Source organism: Terrapene carolina, unplaced genomic scaffold (assembly GCF_002925995.2).
Source record: "Terrapene carolina triunguis isolate 2854851 unplaced genomic scaffold, T_m_triunguis-2.0 Scaffold113, whole genome shotgun sequence".
Taxonomy (NCBI): domain Eukaryota; kingdom Metazoa; phylum Chordata; order Testudines; family Emydidae; genus Terrapene; species Terrapene triunguis.
The window spans coordinates 25,943,116-25,969,443 of record NW_020664464.1 but is presented as its reverse complement, the minus strand read 5'-3'; the positions used below and the strand labels follow the sequence as shown (position 1 = coordinate 25,969,443).

Sequence of the window (26,328 nt, the reverse complement as noted above, 5' to 3'; positions counted from 1 at the left end):
AGTGTGACTGCTTATATATCACAAGCCACCAACACAATAACCCAACAACCAAAATTAAACCATAGATGACTAGTCTGTTATGTGCCACAGGCAAACATTGGAGAGAGAGAAGTGCACCAATTGAATACCTTACTCCATGAGTATTCCCCTCAGAAGGTCCTAATTTTTTGTCAATCAAATTTACAGTCCTAATTTATTTCAGTGAAAATGCCTACATTCTGATTGGGTTATCTGCACTTAATGATAGTTCACCCTGAGTTCATGCAGCTAGACTGGCTGCATATGCAAATCTCTGCTTCATCATTGGCTCTTTGGTCTGTTATAACTTGCCTGGGCCTCTAACTTCATCTCCCCTTCCAAATATCATTTTGAGAAAAAGTAAAATCATGATGCTTTTGGTCCAGAATCTTTACAAAGGAAAGTTTATTGGTGATGAAAGTATTTGTATTGAATATTGGACCTCACCAGTGTATCATGTAATATTTTTCAGTATGTTCGCTATGGTGTTTCTATACTAGTGTAGCTATAAATTCAATGAAGTCAAGAGGAGAAAATATCAGACTTAGGAAGGTAGGTAAAGCTAATATCAGGCTTTGTTTAACCTCACTGCACCAATGTAGTTCTTCTTTGATGTAAAATAGGAACTGTTTATCCAGGGGGAAATCCCATCGATCTTGGGGTATCCTTGGGTCTAGACCCTACAGAACCTGCCTATAATTAATACTTTAAATAAATATAACTTATTCTACATGTTGTTACACTGATCTAACAATTTTAGGTTTTATATCAATATAATTACATTGGTGCAAAAACTGTGTAGCTTAGGCCTTGGTGTTGATGTTGAGTCTGTTTCTTTTAATGAGTAGCAAAATGCATACATACATTTAATTCCACTTTGATTAGTGACTTGATTATTAATAGCATGCTGGAGCTCTATTAATAGCCAGCCTATCATGGCTCCTTTTGCTTTAAACCAACAAAAAACATGCAGATTAAAATTTAATAAAGTAGAAGGAGATTTAATTTTATGTGCTAAACTAAAGCCACAAAGAACCATTTCAAATGAATTAAGTTTGACCATAAATTATGAGTACACCAAGAATCACTTTTTCATGACTCAGATCAATAAGGTCATTTGTAATCTCCTTAAAGGCCTTGGTGCAGTAACATAAGACGGTGTATACATTGCTTCTTTTGTTTATGCAGTGGTTTAATAAGTTAATATGACTGGAGAACAATTCCTCTGACCTTTTGTCCCATGAAACGGTAATTGGTAAAGAAGATAAAATTGGATCCTGATAAAGGAATTCAACTCTTCTATTGCCCATTAAGACTTGAGTTGTGATGGTGTGGCTGGGATAGGATATGTCTCAAACTCAACTATTACATGGTATTGAACTCATTGTCATTATTTCATTCTACTTTGCCCGTTTTGTATACCTATTCCTGGAAGGGGATTAGTCCAATCAAGGACTCAATCTGTTATTGTTCTGTACTCAGACTTCTATTCAAATCAATGCAAATTTTGAATGTGCAGGAATTGCAGGGCCAGGCCATTTTATTTTTAGCATCTTTTTTGGGCTTATACAGCAGCTGTAAACTTTAGGTAATTTGATAATTTTTTTCATTTAGCTGTGTGTGTGTGTGTATGTAAGTAAACATAAATGCTGAATAATTACATGATATTGTGCAGTCATTTTTGTTACCTGTATATGAGTGAACATGTTTGGGTTCCTTTCATTTTTTTAAAACTTATAAGTTGTGTCTGTATGTTCAAAGTGACAGTTACTTATTTCTGGTATAAAGTTTTGCCTATATTTTATCAATAATCTGCCTATACAGAAAAAAATATATAAAGGAATGAATTTGCCTTTATTTTATCAAATTATTTCTTGAGGGAAGCAAGCTAAAAATTTTGACCGCCTTCAGCTTTATTGCAGGTAATTGAAGAAGTTCATTAGAACATGGCGATTCCAGTCATTTTGATGCATACAGCCATGTAGTGTCCAGCTTTTTACTTATGTGAGAGTCTTAGCTTTACAAGAGGTCAGTGCAGATAGCACCTTTTGCATTTTAATATAATCTGAAATTAACTACCCTTTTTGAAATGTTTGCAGTATTACTTGTAATTAGACTCTTAAGTATCTTAATAGCTTCTCCCACTGATGTTTTTCTTAGATGAATCATCACATGAGCAAAAGAGATGCCTCATTTATCGAACCCAGGCTATGAAGCCAAGAGACACTAATGGACAAACACATAATTGAGCAGAGCACTTCTTAATTTATTAGAAATACAATGCTTATTCTGTCAAGCAAATCAGGTTAGCTATTTCAGATTAATCTACACAAAAGGGGCACAGAAGCAGAACAGAGCCAGCAAAAGAATAAAACAAGGTCAGAGGGGAATATATCCATCTTTTGGATTTCTAGATCATAGTCGTTTAAATATTTGAGAACCCATTCTAGGAGTAGTACAGAGTTCTTGGAGTTAGATCTTTGACCAGATCTTATCTACATCCATACAGCAGTATTGTAAATCACAAAGTCTCTTTCATGTCAGCTGCTTTGTAGAAAATCTGAGAACCTCCGTGTAATGGAAACAGGGCCAGCTCTGGCTTTTTTGCCGCCCCAGGCAAAAAAGCCTCCGGCCGCACCCCCCCCTGCGGGAGGGGGGGGAGGCGGCCGGAGCCCCGGGGGGAGGGGGGCGAGCCCCAGCAGGGGCTCGCTGCTCTCCCCCCGGCGGCCGGGGGGAGGGCGCTGGGGGGGGAGGGCGGCCAGAGCGCCGGGGGGAGGGCGGCGAGTCCGGCTGTGGCCCCGCTCTCCCCGGGGGCCGGAGCGCCGCGCCGCCCCCCTCCAGGTGCCGCCCTAAGCACAAGCTTGGTGGGCTGGTGCCTGGAGCCGGCCCTGAATGGAAAGTCCAGAGGAGCTTTTCTAGTGCATCATAACGTCTTATCTCATGGCAGAAAATGTAGTGCACACAAATAGTCATTCTGATCTTTTCAGACATGCATTTAGTCAGTCCCACAACACATAACACTGATTAACATGGTATGTTTTTGTTTAATGCCTTGAACAGCATTTTTCAAATATTTTCCCAAAGTACACAAATTACATGGCAGAAATGCCCTCATATCTTTGTTACAATGCCAGCAAATACCTAGTGCAACAAATTACAGTCTCTACCACCAAAAAGATCTTCATAATTTGGCTAAGGTTTATTGTTTATATCTGTCCATCCCCCAGTTAGAGACAACGAAATAGTTTGCAAGTTCACAAAATGAATAAAAATAACATCACTTAAAAAAACCCTTCGGTGCCGAGAAATTCGAGTATGACAGCCTTAGAGACAAGTTTTGTGTTAATAAAACAGTTATTTTTTGGGTGGCAGGTATAGTAAAGCTCCCTCACCCCTTCTGCCTTGACAGTATAATTCAATTTTGCATCTCTCTGAGGGATCATTTCTGACTGCTAAATTGTTGGCATCTCTACGAGGCTGCTAATGAGTGCCAGTTATTGCTAGTTTTGATGGTAGTCTTTTGTGATGCAAACTCTTGTTTACCAGGAGGTGGCCTGAGCTCCCATAGCAGCCATCAGCTGCCTACTTTTTATTCCCAACCTCAGCTAGTGAACAGGTTTTTAAAATGAGAAACGTATTACTGGCGTGTTGGTGGTGAGTTGCAAAGTTTTCTGACATTGGGAGGAAGAGTCCATTGCTTTTTAGCCTCTCTTGTCAGCCAGCTATCCTCCCACTCTCTTATGATCCACCCTTTCCACTACCTTTATGGAGTTTGGATGCTGCTGCTATGATCTCCTTCTTCATGTTCCTTATCTGAGCCTCAGCTCTGTGTGTGTATGCTAACCCCAACGTGTCATCTTTCTGCCTTCTGGCAAACTCCTCACTGATTCTGCTGCACTGCCACACTATAGATTATGGAACTCACTTGGGGATGCACCATAATTCACAGTCAGATAGATACAAGTACAGCTGGGCCTGAGACCACTCACAAAGCACAGAGAAGGTGACCAGGTGATATGTACAAACCAGGACAAACCCCCAGTTTCACAGAATTGACTTGAACAGCCCTAGTGAATTGGGATGTCTGGCCACCCTAACTAGAAGTCTGTTTTATTTCGTTAATACCCTGAGCCATTCAGTAATCTCCTCCCTTGACATCACTCTCCCAAGAAAGGATTTGAAATGTTTAGTTAATTGAGTAACCTGACTGGATTCATATTCCTAGGTGTTTTATAACACCTGAGATAATTTGCTGTTGAAACCTTTGCTGCATCCTAACCCCCTAAGCTTTCTCACTTTCCATTGCACAAGATAACCATGCTGCTTCTACAAATATCAGATACATGGAGTGGGCCAATCCAGGTGAAGCCTCATTACCAGCAGAGGTATTAGCATCTCCTCCAAGGACCTACAGTCACATAATATGGTCTGTTTAGTGCCTGGATATAAAGAAGTGCTACTGGTTCTTGTATGCTTTCCTGAATATTAGGTCTACCAATCTGTACCCTTTTCTATATCCAAGATTTTAAAAGTTAACTATAACTAATGTAAAGGAACTCGATTGCTTACATACTTGGAACAATTCCTTTGGCAGTTGCCTATAGCTGTTATAAAATATTCATTTGCAAGAGAGATGGGTTGGCGTTTTCTGACTCTTACTTGCGTAACTTTATTGTAATGTATCACAGAAATAAGTATTACTTGTGCAAATATTTGCTTAAGGATAATGAAAACCACACCTGTCCTTTTTGATTAGGTAAACAGTGGTTGTGAGTAAATGGATCAAATCTAAAAGTGACAATTAATATGTGTACATGAATACCTATGGGATTGTAAAGCGCCTGTAATATACATGATATCTATATTTTGAAATGTAGACATTTTATTTAAATGCATTAAGATGAAATGCATATCTTTGCTCATTTTGTATTCTCACTGTGGATAATATTCTGTTTCACAAATGTCTTGAAAACAAAATCCCATTCAAATGCCAAAGATGAGTGAAACTGCGTCATATTTCAGAACTGTTAGGAGTACTGTTGGATGTATCTGGCAGTTGCTTGGCCTTGCTGTCTACTTTTGTGGACTTCATAATTTAAGGGTGGAACCAATCAATTTTACATGAGTAAATACTGCTGGGTTATAATAGAGCACAGCTTGTTCCACTTCTGCATATGAATATGTTTAGAACACTTTTTTCCATGGACATCAGTTTTCGTTGCATTTGTTGAAATTAAGTGGCCTTAATTAAACTATAGTAATACAATGGAAATGAGTGTTAAAACATGAATATGATGTTCCATTTTTGAATGTGATTGACTTCAAGATCAAATTTACTCAGTTTATTAGATTCCCAACTCCCCTCTCCCACTCCCGATTTTCAGTCCTCACCTTGGAATCTAAAGGTCAAGATGTGTTCTTTCTGGCTTATGTTTCACCAACAATGGAAATTCTGTGATCAAAACTTCATAAATTATTTTATGAAGCTCACTGTTCTAAAGTTGTGTTGCCTCTACAGTGGTAATAGGAATTTAAAATAGTAAATAGTGTTTTACACAGTAAAGGAAACAGATATAAGTATGCACAGGAAACAGACCTCTTGAATAAGAAGGTGCCAGTTTTACAATCATTTTCTGAGTTGAACTGCACTTTCAGTAGCTGTCACTTTCTGGATAGCCATTTACTTTGCCAATTCATTAATGTGACAGTGTGGTGACTTCCTTAAATGATGCTATTAACACTAGATCATCATAATGTGATTACAGTTGAACTGCTTGTGATTAACATGAGTTGCAGTCGTGTAACTGGATAATGAATGATTATAGGGGTTGAGGAAATCCCTGCCTGATTTAGGAAAAATGTAGCCGTTCAGCTCAAACTGCCAACTCTTTTAAAAACCCACCCACAAGTGTGTGTGCATGCACGTGCCCACATGTTGATTTAGGAAACCGTGCCCTTTGCATTCAGGCAAGCTCAGCAGAAGGCATTTTCTGTACATCAGTATGTTGTTGAAAATGAGCTTGTTGGCTAGTATCTGTGGAACTGTGACCAGATTTTAGTTTTGGTTGCATGCTGTCCACCCACTGAAAGCTGCAAGTGTTTCCAGCTGGGTGCACTCCCACCATTCAGTTACTTGCTTCAGTGTTTTATTTTGAGGAAAGAATAAAGCTCAGTAAATTTTGTCTTTTTGTAGTGTAAAAAGGGTTTTTGTTATAGCTTTACTAATTAAAATAAATATATTAAGAGTAACTGGCAGCAGCTCCGTTTTAGGCTGCTGAGCTATGAATCATTCCTGTTGCTTTTAAGGGAGGCTTATGAAGGAGAGGAGGAGGAGAAACAAGAATTTATCTTTTGGGGATTGTTTATCCTTTCTCAGTTTTAATCAGAGAGCTGAGACAGGCTCTTCAGTGAGAGAAGGAAGCTCTTGTCCTGCCTAGAACAGTTAAACAGCATGTGAACCTAAGCTCAGTGCTGAAAGTAGGCTGTGCTGTGTTGAGTTAAAAACTCATCCCCCTATAGCTCCCCAGAAAACATAGAGGTGGTTTGGTTGCTTGAGAGAGGTGACGTGTGGCAGTCTACAAAGCAGCACTCAAAGATTGGCAAATAGGAAATGCAGCACTGACTATGCCTGAACAGGGAGTGAAGCTGCAAGGTCCTTGTTTTTAATTTCTCAAGATAATACCACTAGCCCTGGTGCCCCAATATGTATGTGCAGGATTGTGGTATGTGCACTAAGAGTAGATTTTGTGTGCATTTCAGATCGGAAACAAGGCCCATTCAAAAGAGAATGTAATTGCCACCAAAATGTAGTAGTTTGGGTGCAGTGAACCCAAACATGAGGAGAAGCTGACTGAAAAACCAATATAAATAAAATTCATGATTTTTTTTCTGATTTTGTTAAAATGTTGATTTAAATTTTTAAAAATTGAAGAACTTTGACCAGTTCTACTCCTGAATCCTCCCTACCTGGGATTTCAGATTCCATACACTAAACACACTTTAGGTTTTTTTTTTTCTTTTTTTTTTTTTTTTATCTCTTTTTTTTTTTTTTTTATACTAAACACACTTTAGGTTTTTTTTTTCCTTTTTTTTTTTTTTTAAACAACCTTGACTGCTTGTGAAAGTTCAGATTGACTGTATGCAGACTGAGAAGTTCTCTGTCCACAAACACAGTTACAGCACAAGTAGTGCTGCAAGCTTCCCTGCTAATGCACCTCTATCCCAGCCCTGAATCTTTATGCTATCACAGCCTTTGGGCTGCACTGAAACGGTCAACAGTGATGCCAGTTAACATCAACTGCAATAGTACTTCAGTTTTTGTAATGAGAATACATATGCTGTAGGAACTAGAACAGTTTGTTTCACCTAGACCACACAAATCCACCAAAATGGTAATGACTTCCAGATGTTGCTGACCTGAATTCCGTTCAAACTGGTGGCATGTTTCACAGAGACTCTATCCCATTTTCCAGAGCCATCCAATTTCACTCATCTCTGTACAGTTATCCCTCGCAAGGGAGAGAGGTGGCCACCTTTTGTATATGTAGAAACTATAAGCAATAGTTGTATTTAAGAGCTTCTCTTCACTAGAAAATTGTCTTGTTAGAACACCTCCTTGAGGAGTCATACTAACTAATGCAGTGTTAAACACAATTTTGCAATCTACAAATCCAGAACTGTTATGTTTAAACATCACGTCAGCTGGTCATGAGTGAACCTATGGTTGAGGTAAGGTTGATCTGCGAGCAGCTGACATGAAGTTTAAACACAATGATCACAATCCCATTGTGTTCGTTAACATGACTTTGCAAAGTTGTGTTCTAACATGACCTAATTTTCTAGTGAAGACAAGCCCAAAGACGGTAATATGGACACACATCTGCCTGTTTGTCTGAATGGAATTTGTCTAGCATTACCATGTCAACTGATTTCAAATAAAAGAATTCTAAGCATCCAGTAAACTATTTGAGAATAAATAGTGTACTATATTGTACTGCATTAGGAAGTTTTGGGTACTCTGCACCCCTGAAAAATCACGTTTTATTTAGGTGCTTAAATTACTTCAATCAATATTTAACTTTATGCTCACAGGTTTGAAAATTTTAGTGCTAATTTGTTTCTATTCCAAATTCTGTATTGGTAAGATAGAGATGGTAGTGCTTACCCACCAATATTTCACCATTTTTAAAAATGCTTAAAGTTTCTTGAGTGCTATATAATACTTTGTACTTGCTATTTTTAGGAGAGTAAATTGGCTAGCACTCAAGCCATCCCTTCTTTTTCAGACTGATGTAATTTTTTTTATTTTTGGAACATAGGTACAAGATGTTGATATTAGAGCTGTCAAGCGATTAAAAAAATTAATCGCGCTGTTAAACAATAATAATACAATTTATTTAAATATTTTTGGATATTTTCTACATTTTCAAATATTCATTTTAATTACAATACAGAATACAAAGTGTACAGTGCTCACTTTATATTTATTTTTTATTACAAATATTTGCACTGTAAAAAAAAAGGAAATAGTGCTTTTCAATTCACCTAATACAAGTACTGTAGTGCAATCTCTTTATCGTGAAAGTTGAACTTACAAATTTAGAATAATGTGCAAAAAAAACCTACATTCAAAAATAAAATAATGTAAAACTTTAGAGCCTACAAGTCAAATCAGTCCTATTTCTTGTTCAGCCAATTGCTCAGATAAACAAGTTTGTTTACATTTGCAGAAGCTAATGCTGCCTGCTTCTTGTTTACAATGTCACCTGAAAGTGAGAACAGGCATTCGCATGGCACTGCTGTAGCCGGCCTCGCAAGGTATTTACATGCCTGATGCACTAAAGATTCAATGTCCCTTGATGTTTCAACCACCATTCTAGAGGACATGCGTCCGTGCTGATGACAGGTTCTGCTCGACAACGATCCAAAGCAGAGTATGTTCATTTTCATCATCTGAGTCAGATGCCACCAGCAGAAGGTTAATTTTTCTTTTTTGGTGGTTCGGTTCTGTAGTTTCTGCATCAGTGTGTTGCTCTTTTAAGACTTTTGAAAGCATGCTCCACTCCTCATCCCTCTCAGATTTTGGAAGGCACTTCAGATTCTTAAATCTTGGGTTGAGTGCTGTAGCTATCTTTAGAAATCTCACATTGGTACCTTCTTTGCATTTTGTCAAATTTGCAGTGAAAGTGTTCTTAAAACGAACAACATGTGCTGGGTCATCATCCGAGACTGCTATAACATGAAATATATGGAAGAATGCAGGTAAAACAGCAGGAGACATACAATTCTCCCGCAAGGAGTTCAGTCACAAATTTAATTAATGCATTATTTTTTTAACGAGTGTCATCAGCATGGAAGCATGTCCTCTGGAACGATGGTCAAAGTATAAAGAGGCATATGAATCTTTAGTGCATCCGGCATGTAAATATCTTGCGACGTCAGCTACAAAAGTGCCATGCGTATGCCTGTTCTCACTTTCAGGTGACATTGTAAACAAGAAGCAGGCAGCATTATCTTCTGCAAATGTAAACAAACTTGTTTGTCTGAGTGGACTGGTAGGCTCTAAAGTTTTATATTGTTTTATTTTTGAGTGCAGTTATGTAACAAAAACACCTACATTTGTAAGTTGCACTTTCATGATAAAGAGATTGCACAACAGTACTTGTATGAGGTGAATTGAAAAATACTATTTCTTTTGTTTATCATTTTTACAGTGCAAATATTTGTAGTCAAAATAATATAAAGTGAGCACTGTACACTTTGTATTCTGTGTTGTAATTGAAGTCAATATATTTGAAAATGTAGAAAAACATAAAAATACTTAATAAAATTCAATTGGTATTCTATTGTTTAACAGTGCGATTAATCACGATTAATTTTTTTGAGTTAATCGCATGAGTTAACTGTGATTAGTCAACAGATCTAGTTGATATTCCAAAGGTTTAACATTATTGTAGCATCATAATTTATGGTAATCAACCATCAAAATGTGAAAATGACTTTTAGGATAAAATATTTTTTCTTTGTCAGACTCAACTGTGACCTATATTGTTTTTAGCCTACTTCCTATAACAGAGGGTCTAATGTTATTACTTTGGTCATAATACAAGAAAGTACTTAAGCACATGCTTAAGTGTCTTCCTTGAATAGGGGTGTTTTTCTCAACTGGGGCCTTTAAAGATTTCAGCCCAAGGCTGCACACAGGACTGGTATTTTTGGATTTTAAATGATTTTTTAGAAACGAGCACTATGAAAATTGTTTTCTCCTAATTGGTGGAGTGTTATACTCGTAAATCATGATTATTTTTAGTCTTTTGGTTGAGACTGTTTTATTTTCACAGCCAGAAGCAGTAAAATAATCAATCATGTAATAATGTCATGAATGGTTGTCATGTTAACTTGATGTTCTTTGAGCTGCAGGTGTGTTCAGTGCTGTTGTTGAGTGCTTTTTAAGTTAAGATTTTACAGCTGAGGTGGAGAAGAGCTTTGGAATGTGTCCATGTTTTCCAAAAGGATTTTTTTAGTATAACACTTAACCAATAATTACTGTCTGTTATGAAAGCCAGCTTGAGTTCCATGTCTTTCTCTCTCTTAAAAAAAAAAAAATAGTTTAAGGGTTTTTACATGTTCCTGAATGTATTGACTTAGTGGTGTGTGTTTTTGCTTCAGAACTGTTTAACATAGATATAGTTTCTACGTATGAAATGGTGTGTATTTGTGATACCTAGTCAACTTAGTGGTTCATAAGTTGCAAAAACCACATATGACTTTGAAGTGTCTTCATGGCTTAAAGGACTCAAGTGTTTTATGCCATAAATACCAGAGTTTTATTATTAACTATTTGAAACATGGTTTTATTTGGCCCTGGCCATCTCTTTATTAATAATCACAAAGACTGTTTTCCTTGCCCCTTTCTATTATGGGTATATAGACAATATAGTTTCTCCATTTAGTATAAAAAAATATGGCCTCTATTAGTAGACAAAGTTTATGGACTCCTGATGGAGTCCCCTGCTGTCCTTTGCTCTAGCAAGTGTGCTTTCACCTTAATTCATGTCCTTCTCTTTGCTTTTATAGCTTCATTATTTCTAAACCAAACTCCTTTAAATGTTTCATTGAGGAGTAAGTCCCTGGCAAATCAGGACTTGTTTTACAGTTAAAACTCTGAAAATTATGTTAACTGCTGAACACTCCCCTATTTTCATGCCTGGATCTTTCCGCTGTCTTATCTTAAAAATGAAACCATAACTACACTGTTGCTACAATAATGTTATAATAGTTTCTCAATGAGGTTTTTACTCTGAAGGAGATCTGAATAAATATTTATTCCGTGTGTCTCTCTCATTTGACCTTTCATTTTTAAGATGCAAATATGATATACAGAGCGAAGAATTTAAGTCATTTAATAGCTTAACTCACAAAATGTGAGCTGTGTAAATGGAAGGGCAAAAGTTTAATAGGGAGTTGGAAATGCTGTATGGTATAGAACATGCATAAATGATATGAGGAGTCTGAATGAATCAGATGATTTGCTGAACTCTGTGTATGAATCTCTAGTAGTATTATTTTAGATGGCTGGATTGGTTCTGCATTTAACATTGACCTGATGGTACATGTAGAGGCACCTGGAAGATGTGTAAAAAATAGATATACTACAAATCTTCATTGTAAGGTTTTTCTTTTTGGAAGTGGGATAGGGTTTCCTGTGGAGATCAAGATCATTCCAGCTTTACGTAGATTCAGCTTTTTTAAAAAACTGATGCTACACTGAATAACATGTTTTATCTCTTTTTGGGGACATGCATTTGATATTTGAGGATCAGTTTTCAAACTTAGGAAAATTAATATATCGTAATAAGCATATGAGCACAAACATTCAGATTAGTATATGTGTGCAAATTCCTTTTTTGAGTGCCTAAGTGTCAACTGAGTGTCAGTTTATGGGATTTTGAAATCCTATTAAAATGCACTCATTTGAAAATTGGGCACCCCTGTACAGAAATCCACCCTGGAAATCTTGTTTGTAGATAATACAGGAGAGGGTTGCATGAAGGTGATATAGCATGCATTGCTTGAAAACTTATTTTAATTTTATGCAAAAATTTCTGACCAAAAAAGTGAATGAATTAGCCACTGTCAAGGTTGATTGGCCCCAAATGTAAGCTAGCCCTCTAGTTTTTACTTCAATGTTTTTTTCTTATTTTTCTAAAAATGAACCATTTCAGTCCAGCAGTCATGAAAAACAGAACAAATTTAGAGAAGGAAGACTTATGTTAAGGAAACAAGTTTCATGATTCCAAGAGAGATGCTTATAAATAATTAGAACAACTTTATATATATGTATATATGAGCCCTGACCCTTGTAAAATGGCTTCTTATTTAGATGTGTGTTGTGCCAACTTGAGGTTTAGTTAGTTGTAAGGTTGGCATTTCTCTTAACGTTCAACATTCCTTTATCATGTGAATTTGCTGGTTAGCTCTTGTTGAAGTTAGAGCAGATGTAGAAAGGCTGTCTCAAATTCTAACATTTTAATAGTGAAAGCTCCTATTGCTGTCAATTTAGCTTGAGATCACGTTAAAATATACTTTCCCTAAGGAGTCAAAAAATCAACTTTAACATTGAAATAATTGTTTAGATAGCTTCACAGTGTGTTGTGTGTGTGTTCTAAGAACTGTATGTAATGCATCTGGCACCAAACAACTGAAACAAAAAGACATTTTCCCTCTTTTGTATTTTTATGTGAAATGACAACTGTCACAGAAAAAGTAGAGCTCCTAATCTTCTGTAACTATAAAAGCAGTGTACTGATCATGTAGTACTAACTGCATCTTTTGTGGACTGTTCACCGCCCTTTACAGGTTTGCCAAGCCCAGTTTGCAATTGGTTGCCAGGGGCTGAAGATGTTGGAAAAGGAATTTCAATGAAAGGCCCTGATTCAGCAACCTAAATAGCCTGCTTCCCAAATCCAAAGTAATCAGATTGGCAGCTAAATCAAAGCCAACAGTAGGTCCTTTGTTTGGGGAGTTCTAGAGGTTAGTGATTGACAGAAGGTCAACAAAGTTTTATGAAGAAAAGAACAGAATATTAGGGGGTATTAAACGGAAGGGTTTTTTTTCTTTTGGGAGTTTTATATTATTGAAATAAAGTTAGAACCTAAGTCAAAGGTTGACATAGTGAGTGGTAGGGGGGGGGGTGTTACTGTTTTAAATCTAGAAAATAATTTCAGGTCCTGGATTAGTATATATTGATAAGTGGAAGGATTGGACAGAACTAAGATCTAAGGTTTGCTCCTCAACTATAATTTAAAAATAATTCTTTTTAAATATAAAAATGGTTAGTATTTAAGCAGTGGGAGTTTACATGTAATCTGTTTGGGTTGTTTTTTTTTTTTGGTATGGCTGATAAACATGCCATGTAATATTTTAATAGGATTACATCATTAAACATTATCAACTCTATTTATTACAACTTATTTGCATATACTGAGATCCCTGAACTAAAGAAATAGTTAAATTCTGAAATCATTATTTAGCTATTACTTTACCAGTAGCATATGCCATGTGATTAGACTTTTTGTTCAACTGAGAAATCACCAATTCTGTGTTGGTACTTGTGCTAGGGCAATCTTGCCTCTGCCTTACAGGATGTTTATTTCTGTGCCAGTTCAGGAGAAGGAGTCCCAAGAATTTTTATAAAAGGCGGCCTAAACTGTCTACTTCCCAAATCCCTATCAAGTTGGCCACTTTTCCTCATGTTCTATGACAAAAGAGTACATTGAATTGACAGAGGAAGGGATAATACCATTCTTAGTGTAGAGGGTTGGTTTTTATATCCAAATTGGGCAAGGACAGTGATTTTACACTACTGTTTTTCTTTCTGAAATTTGCAATGATTGCTACATTCTTGCAAAGTATGTGCAAAAACACAGGCTGTTCTCTTATGTTTCCTTTTATTGAATAATGAATAGATTTTTTTTTTAAAATAAAATCTTCCTAACTAGCTTAAGGCATACAAGCTCTTATGGAACGAAGAGATTTCTTATCTATGCAACCAACAAATGTAGCACACACAATGAACTAACCAAACCGCTAGAATCTAGTGATGAGACTTACTGCTCTTTCAGATTTTATCAGTATACTTTAATTGCTTAGTACCAAAAGGTTAGGAGTTCAGTTCACACACCTGTCTCTGTAGTCTTACTCTTTATGACCAATGTATAATTCAACCAATCCAAAGAGAGAGCAGTACTATCCGATGGTGCTATCTTTCAGATAAAGCATTAAAGATGAAATTATGTCAATCTCTTTCTTCTGTTTGTGGTTTCCTGAGGATCTGTTCTGTTGGCCTGAGAGATTAATGGCTCCTTTTTCTGTCGGTCAGCATTTTCAAAGGGGACTATTGACACTCTGGTTACTGAGTGCTCCACAGTAGCCATGGTGGTTTGTCTGACTTCAGTTAACTACATATTTACATACCAGCATGCTACTCAGCTAACATTTTAGCAATGGGAGTTGATACTATCACAGCTAGGCTTCATATCATGAGCATTTCTCTCCAAGTCAATTATTTAATAATAGCTGTTTGCATACAGTTAACGTGATGGCAGTTCATCCTCCATCTGTTCTTTCATATCTGTAATCCTGGTTGCTCACTTGCGTATCCATCCTTTGCTAGTTGACGTACTTAAGTTTTGATGCGGACACAGTGGCAAAACGAGGACAGACACATTCATGGAATAAACAGCAGGTCACAACTTTTAATATATTTTAACACAGTGGAGGGGCACTACCTGTCCATCACCCATACTTTTTTATAGCAACTATTTAGATAGGTTATAGTGAGGGGGTTACATGCGCCTTACCATATAACCCGTAACTTGGGGTTGGTTCTCCTCAGCCTACCTACCAGGATTTAACTCACTCTGAGTTCTGGCATCCTCCTCCCTGCGAGGGGGACCTTGGCCCACGAGGGCCATAAGGTTTTACTTTATCTCCTGAGCCCCAGGCCCATCACCAAAATATTTTACCTCTGGGAACCATTCATTTTTCTTTTAATGCACTGGAAACCAGCTGCAAGTTGTGATGAATTAATAACTCAACCTGAATACCTCAGCTAGGTACTAAATGCATTCCTGCTTAACCCTCTGTGGCTTGTAGATACTGTGAGAAAGGCAAAAAACTCCATGGTCCTCTGTCAAATTCCTTCCTGACCCCCAAATGGGCAATGGGCTAGACCGCAGCATCTGTCAGGTTGGCTTCCCATTCCTAGGTCAGTATGGGTAGAGAAGGGCTGCTGGAATGGATCTGAAAGCGGCTCCACATGGCCCCTGTACTAGGTTAAATCCTAGGAGCTGGAGCATGCTGGCTAATCAGCACCCTTGTCCCCCCAGCTGGCCAATGGGGGATCAAGACTCCCGTAGGGGAGGGAGGAGCTACCTGGTATCCCTCAGTGAGTATCTTCCTTCCTTGCTGCTGGGGACTTTTCCCTCTTCCGTGCCAGCCCCATCGAGTCTTCCACCCATTGAAGTGAATGAGTGGCATTTTTTGGTAAGGTTGAGCAACACTGCTGGAACTCTACACTACATGAAGTCTGGTGTTTTTGTCACATCTGAAATGAATGTAATAATATGCAGTTAGGTCTTATCTACCAACAGTTATCTACTTGTAAAGACACTGTAGCACAAAGTCATGCATCTGAAAAGATCCAGTAGGTCTGCTCCTCTATCGCTACCAATTAAAGTATTCAGTAGCGTGGCAGCCACCCAGTTCACAGATTCTCCCCCCAGTTGTAATAGCAGGAATATCTAAACCATGGCCTTAAATGCATAATATTTTAAATTCTGTTTACAATATGAGGAACAGCTTGATCCTTTAAGTTTTAAAACCTTTTATTTTCCAGACTCCCAAGCAAATTAATGTTTAGGAACACAGTTACGATATATCATTATCACTGTTCCTTTTATTTTTATTTGTAATTATTGTTCATATGCTTAGTAATAAATACACTGTGCACTTTGCAAGAAATCAGTGAAGATCTTAGCTGCCTCAAGGAATTTACGGTCTAGAATGGTCAAACAGAAGGCCCTGGAAGGAAGTAAACTGGAGGCTTTTTGTTCAGTTCATGTGTGAATGATGGTGTGAAAAATGCATGGGAAGAAAGGGAAAAATGGAAGAGTAGCAAAGAGAAAGGGGCAAATGGGACATTGGAGCTGGGATTTTGACACAGCAGAGTGGGGAAGGGATGCAATGACACACAAGGTCTGAGATGTAGGCTGAAGAAGAGATGTGTGAGGTCTCAAAAGGACTACCAGCAGTGTAGACTTGATGCAGAGATCACCAGGAAGCTGGCTCCCTCATCCATAGCAATCCAGAGAGTGAATGGGTGGGGGATACATAAGGATCATTATCTGTTTTAGCTCAGCACTGTGAATCCAGTTCTAGGAGAAGAGAATGTATTAAGACAACAGGAATGTAAAATTATGAAGAATTGAGAGAAGCAGTCAACAGGAATGGAGAAGCGAGTGCATGAACTCTTCCTCTGAGCGGCTCTCGGCACTTTTGAATCTGTGGTTCTCTCATATTGTTTAATTTAAAGGGAAAAAGCTTTCCATGTGGAAAATGACTTATTGGCAGGTCCAGAGGCATGTACAATGTAAAATCTTTGGAATATTTCATGTTGAACACAGCTCTGCGTTGCTTTAACTCTTAGTTCAGAAATGTCAGGGTTAGAATTAGGGCTGTCAATTAACATACTCTTAAACAATAGTAGAATACCAATTTAAATTTATTATAAATATTTTGGATGTTTTTCTACATTTTCAAATATATTGCTTTCAATTACAACAGAATACAAAGTGTACAGTGCTCACTTTATATTATTATTTTTGATTAAAATATTTGCACTGTAAAAAACAAAAGAAATAGTATTTTTCATCTCACCTCATGTGAGTACTGTAGTGAAATCTCTTTATCGTGAAAAAGCAACTTACAAATGTAGAATTATTTTTTTACATAACTGCACTAAAAAACAAAACAATGTACAACTTTAGAGCCTACAAGTCCACTCAGTCCTACTTGTTCAGCCAGTAGCTAAGACAAACAAGTTTGTTTACATTTACAAGAGATAATACTGCCCATTTCTGATTTACAATGTTACCTGAAAGTGAGAACAGGCATTCGCAGGCACTGTTGTAGCTGGCCTTGCAAGGTATTCACGTACCAGATATGTTAGACATTCATATGCCTCTTCATGCTTCGACTTCTAGACTCTAAAGTTTTACATTGTTTTGTTTTTTGAGTGCAGTTGTGTTTAAAAAAAAGTCTACATTTGTAAGTTGCACTTTCATGATAGAGGTTGCACTGCAGTGCTTTTATGAGGTGAACTGAAAAATACTATTTTTGTTTTTTACAGTGTAAATATTTGTAATAAAGAATAATAATTTCTCCCTCCCATCCTCTACACTGTCCTCCCTTCCACTGTGAGGCACTGTACACTTTGTATTCTATGTTGTAACTGAAATCAACATATTTGAAAATGTAGAAACACATCCAAAAATATTTATAATAAATTTAAATTGGTATTCTGTTATTAGCAGTGTGATTAAAACAGTGATTAATTTTGACTATTTTTATCTTGCGATTAATTGTGATTATGTTTTAATCGCTTGACAGCCCTAGTTAAAATTAAGCGTTCATAATAAATGTGGTTTAAAAAAGAAAACTTTCAGATTAGAATATTTAAAAGATAAAATGTTTCTTTCATTAAAGCAACAGTTGAAAACGGCAGATCTGTTTTGGACTTATAATTTACAGCCCACACAGGATTTTTCAGTTTTAACATTGCTTAGTCATGGAGACTTTGCTGGTATAGACTGTCTGTAGTTTGTAATTATTTTCTGATAAGGCACATCTGGAGACAAATGTTTTTGCCAGACATAAACATACCAAGCACAAGGAGGAATTACATAAAACTATTATTAAAGCGTTTTAAAATCAGCAGATGCTTTTGTCTTGTTTCATTCTAATGTAAGAGTTAAAAAACACCAACTAGGGATGTGGGTGTGGGAAGAGAGAGACTGCTGTGCTCTCTCTCTCTCTCTATAGGCTTCTCATGTTTGTCCCTTTTGAGAATCTCACTTAACTGATAAACAAATGGAAAACACAGGAAATAAAGTTGAGCATAGATCAATAACATAAAAGAAAATAGTCAAGGACACTTAAATCATTGCATGAGCATTGAAAATTACATAGAGGAGTGTGAGTGTAGGTAATCATGTATCATAACTGAGCCTGTGCAGTTTTATAAATAAAATTTTGTCCTGTTCTTTTGTAATTCCCAGTGTACTCCGATCACTTGAAGTCATCAGTTGAGAGCATAACGTTGAGAGTAGGCTGGGTTTATGCACATGTGACTCAAAGACCGCCTCATCAGGATTGTTACACTCTGCCTTCCCCTCCAACTCTTGGTATGAGACCTTGGCTTTGGCTTCACTGCGCCAAAAAAAAAAGGGGGGGGTCGTGTATTTTTACAGCAGAATAATTAGCATGCATTAGCTGTCCCACTGAAAAAATCCTAGTGGAGATAAGGCAGTGTAATTTTACCTAAGTAGCTAGGTGAAGTGAACCACAGGAGAGAGTATAGGTTTATGAAGTACTTTGGCTTGGATCCACAAAGGGACTTGGGCACAGTGAAAGACAATGGAATCCTCAAAGCCTGAGTTAGGTGCCTAGGCTCCCAATACAATGCGTGGGGAGAGAGAGGTGCTTGAGAATGGGAGCCATAACAACCAGCACGCTAGCCAATGGGAGATGCCAGTGAGGGGTATTCCCAAGCCCCACCCCCTCACGGAGTTCAATGCCCAACATGTGAGCTGCAGGGAGGCACCTATCTCTGCTTGAGCTGGGAACCCCTCTGGTGGAGTTAGTGGCTGAGCCATTTCTTGCAAGAAGTAGTTTTAGTGAAAGCAGCCCTATAACTGTATCTCTTATAAATCCACCCCCTCCCTGTTGCTGAAAGAATGTTCTAAAACAAAAAAACTGTCAAAAACCTGCAACAGTAGTCATAATTTTTGCAAAAACCGTAAAAATAAAAGCCTGTGGATGCTGTCCCTACTGCTCTTCAGGAGCAGCCAACTAACAGTTTCCAGTGCTGTGCTGTGATATTGTATACTGGTGCGTAAACAAAAAGTTGAACAAAAAGATATTAATTTCAACACCATTAGGAATACTGGGATGAGGGGAAGAGAGTTCAGTGTGCTGGTTTGACCTAGAGTAAATGGTGGATTCTCTGTAACTTGAAGTCTTTAAATCAAGATTTGAGGACTTCAGTAACTAAGCCAGAGGTTATGGGTTTATTTCAGAAGTGGGCGGGTTTGTGGCCTTCGATGTGCAGGAGGTCAGACTAGATGATCATGATGGTCCCTTCTGGCCTTAGAGTCTATGAGTGTGCACTAATGGTAAAATGATAGAACTGGCTGGAGAAAATATTAGATTTTCAAGCCCCCAGTTCTATGAGACTTTTACAAATAGCAAATAATGTGTAATTATAAAACACTCTGATTTTAATTCTTTTGCTGTCTTTCAATGCCTTGGTCGGTGGTTAGATCATCATTCAAACGGTGGTGTTGGGGTTGGGAAGCACAAGACATCGGGTGGGTCTGACCTGTGAAAATAGAATTTAAATCAATGTAATATATTCTCAAAAGTAAATCTTATGCCATGTTTTGCTTGAGAATGTCAGAGTTCCACTACTGATTAATCTGATATGACAAAGGAGGTTTGCAGAAAGTATTTGAATTTTATTTTTTGTGTGGATAGAACTGTAACACACTTTTTAATGCTGTCTCTGTGTAAAGCACAATACCTTCAATTTGTTGTGTTGGATAAATTTTTTAGTCAATAAGGGCTAATTCCTGATCTCCTTGAAGTCAAAGGGAATTTTGCCACAGGCTTCAGTGGGACCAGGTTTTGGCCCCAAGTGAATTTAAATACCCAACATCTTAATTCTGCTTAAGAAGAGAAAGATCAACTCAATCTCAACTGTCTTAAAATTTTAATGGTTTATTTTTCACTTAGGTGAAATGGAGATACCAGATTCCAATGATCCTCTGAGTCAAGTGGATGGACATGACAGGCAAATTCCAACACCTAAAGGTAAAAATAAGAATGATTTCAATTATTTTCTTTTTCTTTTTTTTGAGTAAAAGTGTATTTTTAAATGTACTATGCAAAGGAGTCATTTTTGTTATGTACTTCCTTTATTTACCCAGGCATCAATATGTTGTGAGAAAGATAGGGCATGCCTACACAAACACTTACTGCCTGACAAGCCGGGGTGTAAATCTACAGCACTCCAGCATGCTGTGCGCTAACTGTCTGTGTGGACCCTACTGATGGGCACTAAAAGTTCCGTTGTGTGCATAGATATACTGCTGTATCACAGGGCTTGCGTAGACATGCCCCTGTTGTGTCCCAAATGTGACTTAATATTGGTATGGAAAATACCCTCACCAGTGATCTCATCTAGATTCCAGGAGTCTCATGATTAATTTTTGTTTAAACTTTCCTTCAGAAATGTGCTGGGTAATTTGATGACTGAACCACAAAAAAACAAAACCAAAAAAGTAGTTTCTGTTACGTACTCAGTAAAACCATATCATTATGTTTCTCAATAGACAGCATAAAAAGTGACATACCTATGAGATACTACATTCCAGTTTGGATACAATCTCAGGAAATGCATGTTTGCATTACTTACCTGTATTTTGACATGACTGTTTTTGGTAATGTCTTCCTGCCAGCTCCCTTACCACATACAATACTAAAGCAAGGTCACAGTGGGGAAAGAAATATAGTGAAAAAACCCCAGAACTACCACTATATAAAGAATGCTATAAACAAGCAAAATACTATTAATTGACTAGAATAATGGTCAAGATGTAGTATCATTAAACACCATACTACTGATAATATTACAGAGCAAGGATTTGAGGAGGAGATGGGGACAGAATCATATGGCCCTTTTGAAATTATTGCATCTTGGGGACTAACAAGCATATTTTTCAGCAAAGCTGCTATTTATCTCTTCTTTTTTTCTCTTGTTGGGGGAGAGTCTTATTTCATATTGTGTGTTGAGTTAATTTTCTTTTTGTGCAATAATACCCTCTCTCTCTCTCCCTCTCCCCCTCCTCCTTGCTGTGGCAAGGTTTTCTTTCCCAATGGTTGGATTTTCTTGGTCATATTCTGTATAGTTGTCATAGTTAGTGTACATAGTTCTTAGACTTAGTGTATATAGTAGTTGTCTCTGTCATCAAGGGACTGTTCGCCCCAGGGGCTGGACATGCCCTGTTCCCCAGGCTTCAAGCCATGTGCCTCTTGCAGCAAGCTGATGCCGTACACTAGCTGTCTAAAGTGGCTGGGGAGTCTCATGTCAAAGAGAAGGGCTAGATCTGTAGGGACTTCAAACCCCATACCAGAAAAGACAGGGACATTCAAATGAAAGCCATTTTATGGAGACGGCCCTCAGACCAGCCTGAGAACCAAGCCTCTCCAAATCGGCACCAAGCACTCCTCCAGCACCATTCTCCATCCCCGGTGCTGAAGAGAGACAAGCAGGGAGGAGCTGGCATAGTGAGACCTGCATTGGGCCACTTGTCCTCCCCCGAGCCACTGATGGCTCCAGACTCCACCTAGAGTGCTCATCACAGAATCCCAGGAGCAGGCATGGAGCCAGATGGTTCCTGGCCTCCTTGGCACCGGAGGTTTTTCAGGCGGTGAAGGATCTGCTGTCCCTCCTGATCCCACTGACTCCTGAGGACCGCTGCCAGCTAGGGCAACCAGGGTCAGAAGGGAAGAAGTCCGTCAAGCTCCGTCTCAGTACGAGGCACTGTCCAGAGGCAAGCCCTCCATGGTACCAATGCATTGGTCACCGTCCTGACACCGGTCCCCAGTCTGTCAGCACTGCCCAGTGGTGAAAGCAGGTACTGCACCGCCATGGTCTACAAGGGAAGAATCCTCTTAGGAGTCTGAAGGGGACTCCTTCGCTCCGTCCAAGACCTATCGATACCCAGCCTCCAGATTTCGGTGCCGGCACCTAGCCACCAGGCCACTACTGGCCGATGCACTGGCAGTACTGGAACTCTGGGGGGTTCCCCTGATACCAGGGCCCCCTTCCCACTTCTCAGATTTGGTGGTGTCAGAAAGGCGTGCCACTACCTCATCCACCCGGCATCGGACTCCAACATCGATCCCGGTGCCGATGTTTAGTAGGTGGTTGCAATGGATGTAGTGGAAGCAGAGGAAGAGGAGGGAGCCTCTCCTCCAGCACAGGCCTCCTCCTCCTCATCCCCGGATGAGGCATTTTCAGGCCCTAGTACCCTGCTCATCAAGACAACTTAAGGGCCCACCAGGTCCTCCTGAAAAGGTTTGTGGAAAACTTGGGTCTGGAGGTGGAAGAGCTTAAGGAGTTCGCACAAAGCCTGATGGACATACTGGCTGCCGCTCCTCCCTCCAGCATGGCCTTAGCCATAAATGAGGTAGTGTTGGGGCCCGTTAAGACACTGTGGCAGACCTCTTCTTCTCTGCCCCCCACCTCAAAGAAGGCAGAGAAGAAATACTACCTCCCAGCAAGCAGGTTTAACTTCCTTTACTCTCACTTCCCCCGGGATCCCTGGTAGTGTCAGCGGTGAATGAACAGGATAGACACCACATGCATCTGACGAAGTGAGTATTCACCCACGAAAGCTTATGCTCCAATACATCTGTTAGTCTATAAGGTGCCACATGACTCTTTGTCGCTTTTTAGGATAGACAGGGGCAGTCAAGTGCTACTCCCAAAAATAAAGATGCTAAGAGACTTGACTTCTTTGGACAGAAGGTTTATTCAATGGGCAGTTTCCAACTATGTATCTCCAACCAGTAGGCTCTACTGGGGAGGTACAATTTTAATCTGTGGGACTCGCTGTCCAAATGTAAAGACTCCCTCCGACAGGAATCGAGGCAGGAATTTTTGGCCATCTTGGAGGAGGGCAAGACTGTGGCCAGAACTTCCCTTTAGGTGGCTCTGGATGTGGCCGACTCAGCAGCCAGGACTGTGGCTTCAACTGTCGCCATGAGGCACTGTTCGTGGCTTCAATTCTCTGGCCTTCCTCATGGGGTTTAGCAGACTGTCCAGGACTTCCCCTTTGAAGGCTCCTCCCTGGTTTCTGAGCAGCCAGACTTGAAGCTCCACAGCCTCAAGGACTCAAGAACTACACTTCGTTCCTTAGGCCTTTATAAGCTACCAGCCTCCAGGAAGCTCTTTAGGCCCCAGTAGCCTTCCAGGTTCGTGCACCTTCCAGGCTGGAGGCCTACAGAAGAAAGGGGAAGGGTTATAAACAACGACAACCCTTCCCTTATACCTCTGCCTCCCAGTCAGGCTCTCACAGATACTCCGGTGGGGCCAGCAGGCCTTTTGAAGGTATGCCCAAGGGCATTATACCAGTCTCAGCTCTGGATCCACCTCCTCTTTTGTTTTTGGACCACCTGTCACCCTTCAGCCCAGCGTGGTCCTATATAACATCAGACAGTTGGATATTGAGTACAGTAACAGTTGGTTACACTCTTCAGTTTTCATCCACCCCTCACGAGCAGCTTCTCATCTAGGAGGTGCAAGCCCTCCGATGCATGGGGGCGGTGGAGGAGGTTCCTCGAGACCTGAGACCTGATCCCGAAGGCCCAGAGGGGTCTACGGCCTATCGTGGACCTGAATGGCCTCAACAAATATCTCAAGAAACTGAGGTTCTTCATGGTCTCTCTGGCCTCCATCATTCCCTCACTGGATCCAGGAGACTGATACACTATCCTTGACTTAAAGGATGCCTATTTCCACATCTCTATCTTCTGTAGCCACAGAAGATTCCTCAGGTTCATAGTGGGATAACGCCACTACCAATACACTGCCCTTCCCTTCTGTCTGTCGGCAGCCCCATGGGTTTTGACGAAGTGTCTGGTGGTGATGGCAGCGTTCCTCAGGCATCGAGGCATGCAAGTCTACCCATACCTTGATGACAGGTTGATCATAGGTCGGTCACTGGCTCAGCTGCGGCACAGCATCAGCACAGTACGGGTCACCTTGCAGGAACTGAGTCTATTGATAAATGAGCAGAAGTCAACCCTGGTCCCAGTTCAGAGAATAGAGTTCATCGGGGCAGTGCTTGATTCAACCCAGGCCATAGCCTCCCTACCAGCTGCCCATTTCCAAGCTATGTTGGACCAGAGTTCCAAAGTCATGATCCACCCACTAACGACAACTCGGGTCTGCCTCAAGCTGTTGGGTCACATGGCGGCATGCACCTACATGGTGCAGCACGCAAGGCTGTGCCTCGGACACCTTCAGATGTGGCTGGCGTCAGTTTACTCCCCTAGCAGACACCTTCTGGACTCGATACTTATGATTTCATCTCCGGTCCTCGCTTCACTGACCTGGTGGAGAGACTCAGGATCTGTAATGAAAGGATGCCTTTTGCTGCCTCTCATCCATCAGTAACCTTGGTCTCAGATGCGTCAGATCTGGGGTGTGGAGCCCACCTTGGCAGTCTCAGGACCCAGGGACTCTAGTCCCAGGAAGAACTCTCCCTGCATCTAAATGTCAGGGAACTCTGCGGTACGTTTGGCTTGGCAGGTGTTCTTTCCCCAGATCTCAGGCAAAGTGGTGCAGGTCTTGACAGACAACACGGCATCAATGTTTTACATCAATGGTCACCAAATGCTGCTCCTGCCTGCAAGCACCACTCCTGCAGCTCCCATTGGCCAGGAACAGGGAAATGCACGGAGCCATGGGCCGGCCCCCGGGGCTGCAGGGGTGCGTTGGCCCCTTCCAGGAGCGGCATGGGGCTGGGGCAGGCAGGGAGCCTGCCTTAGCCTTGCTGCGCTGCCACCGGGAGCCACTTGAGGTAAGTGCCGCCTGGTGGGAGCCCGCACCCCAATCTCCAGCCCTGAGCCCCATATCCCCTCCTGCACCCCAACACTCTGCCCCAGCCCGGAGCCCCCTCCTGCATCCAAACTCCCTCCCAGAGCTTGCACCCCTCATCCCCTCCTGCATCCCAACCCCCTGCCCCAGGATCAGTCCAGAGCCCCCTCCCACACGCCAAACCCCTTGGCCCCAGCCCAGAGCCCACACCCTCAACCCGGTGAAAGTGAGTGAGGGAGAGTGAGCGACAGAGGGAGAGGGGGAATGGAGTGAGCAGGGCGGGGCTTCGGGGAAGGGGTGGGGTAGATCCTGGGTTGCATTTAAATTCAAAAAGTGATCTTGTGCATAAAAAGGTTGGAGACCGCTGTTTTACATCAACAAGCAGGGAGGGACTCAATCTTCAGCCCTGTGCCAGGAGGCCCTCAGGCTGTGGGACTTCATTGTGAAACACGCTATTTATCTTGAGGCGTCACATCTCCCAGGAGCCTGAAACATGCTGGCGGATAGCCTCAGCAGATCCTTTTCGTCTCACCACGAATGGTGTCTTTACCCAGTGCTAGTCAGTGTCATCTTCGAGAAGTGGGGATCCCCCAGGTGGACCTGTTCATCACCAGACAGAACAGGAGATGCCATCAGTTCTGTTCACTGCATAGGTACAGCATGGGCTCCCTCTCCAATGTCTTCCTGCTCTTGTGGCCAGATTGCCTACTATATGCCTTCCCACCTATTCCCTTGGTTCACAAGGTTTTCCTAAAGATCAAACGGGACAATGCGAAGGTTATCAAAAATTAAAATTAAAAAATTAAATTAATGGAGATATCCTATCTCCTAGAACTGGAAGGGACCTTGAAAGGTCATCAAGTCCAGCCCCCTGCCTTCACTAGCAGGACCAAGTACTGATTTTGCCCCAGATCCCTAAGTGGCCTCCTCAAGGATTGAGCTCACAACGCTGGGTTTAGCAGGCCAATGCTCAAACCACTGAGCTATCCCTCCTCCCCAATAGCTCCTGTGTGGTCACGCCAGCATTGGTTCATGTAACAGAGCGTAGCAAGGCCCCCTTTGCTCCTGCCTCTGCTCTGTTCCAAAAGTCTCTACCCTCAGGTTCGTGATCCGATCCCCTCATGGGACTTAAACTTGGTCCTGTTGAGGCTCACTGGGTCTCCCTTTGAGCCATTAGCATCATGCCCCATACTGCTTCTCTTTTGGAAGGTCGCCTTCCTGAATGCCATCTCCTTGGCCAGAGGGTCTCTGAGATCAAAGTCCTGATGTCAGAACCCCCTTATATGGTGTTCTTCAAGGACAAGGTCTAGCTGTGCCCCCATCTGACCTTCCTACCAAAGGTGGTGTCGCAGTTCCACAACAAC

At 40.6% G+C, this 26,328-nt stretch overlaps 1 protein-coding gene across 1 annotated transcript in view; it reads left to right on the top strand.

The window, feature by feature from the left end:
• ROR2 (receptor tyrosine kinase like orphan receptor 2) overlaps positions 1-26,328 on the top strand; it is a 217,168-nt gene that overhangs the window by 128,886 nt on the left and 61,954 nt on the right. Inside the window, exon 2 of the mRNA XM_026652357.2 lies at positions 20,092-20,169. Within this exon, the coding sequence (XP_026508142.1) occupies positions 20,092-20,169 (78 nt within the window). The remainder of the gene's footprint in view (positions 1-20,091; positions 20,170-26,328) is intronic.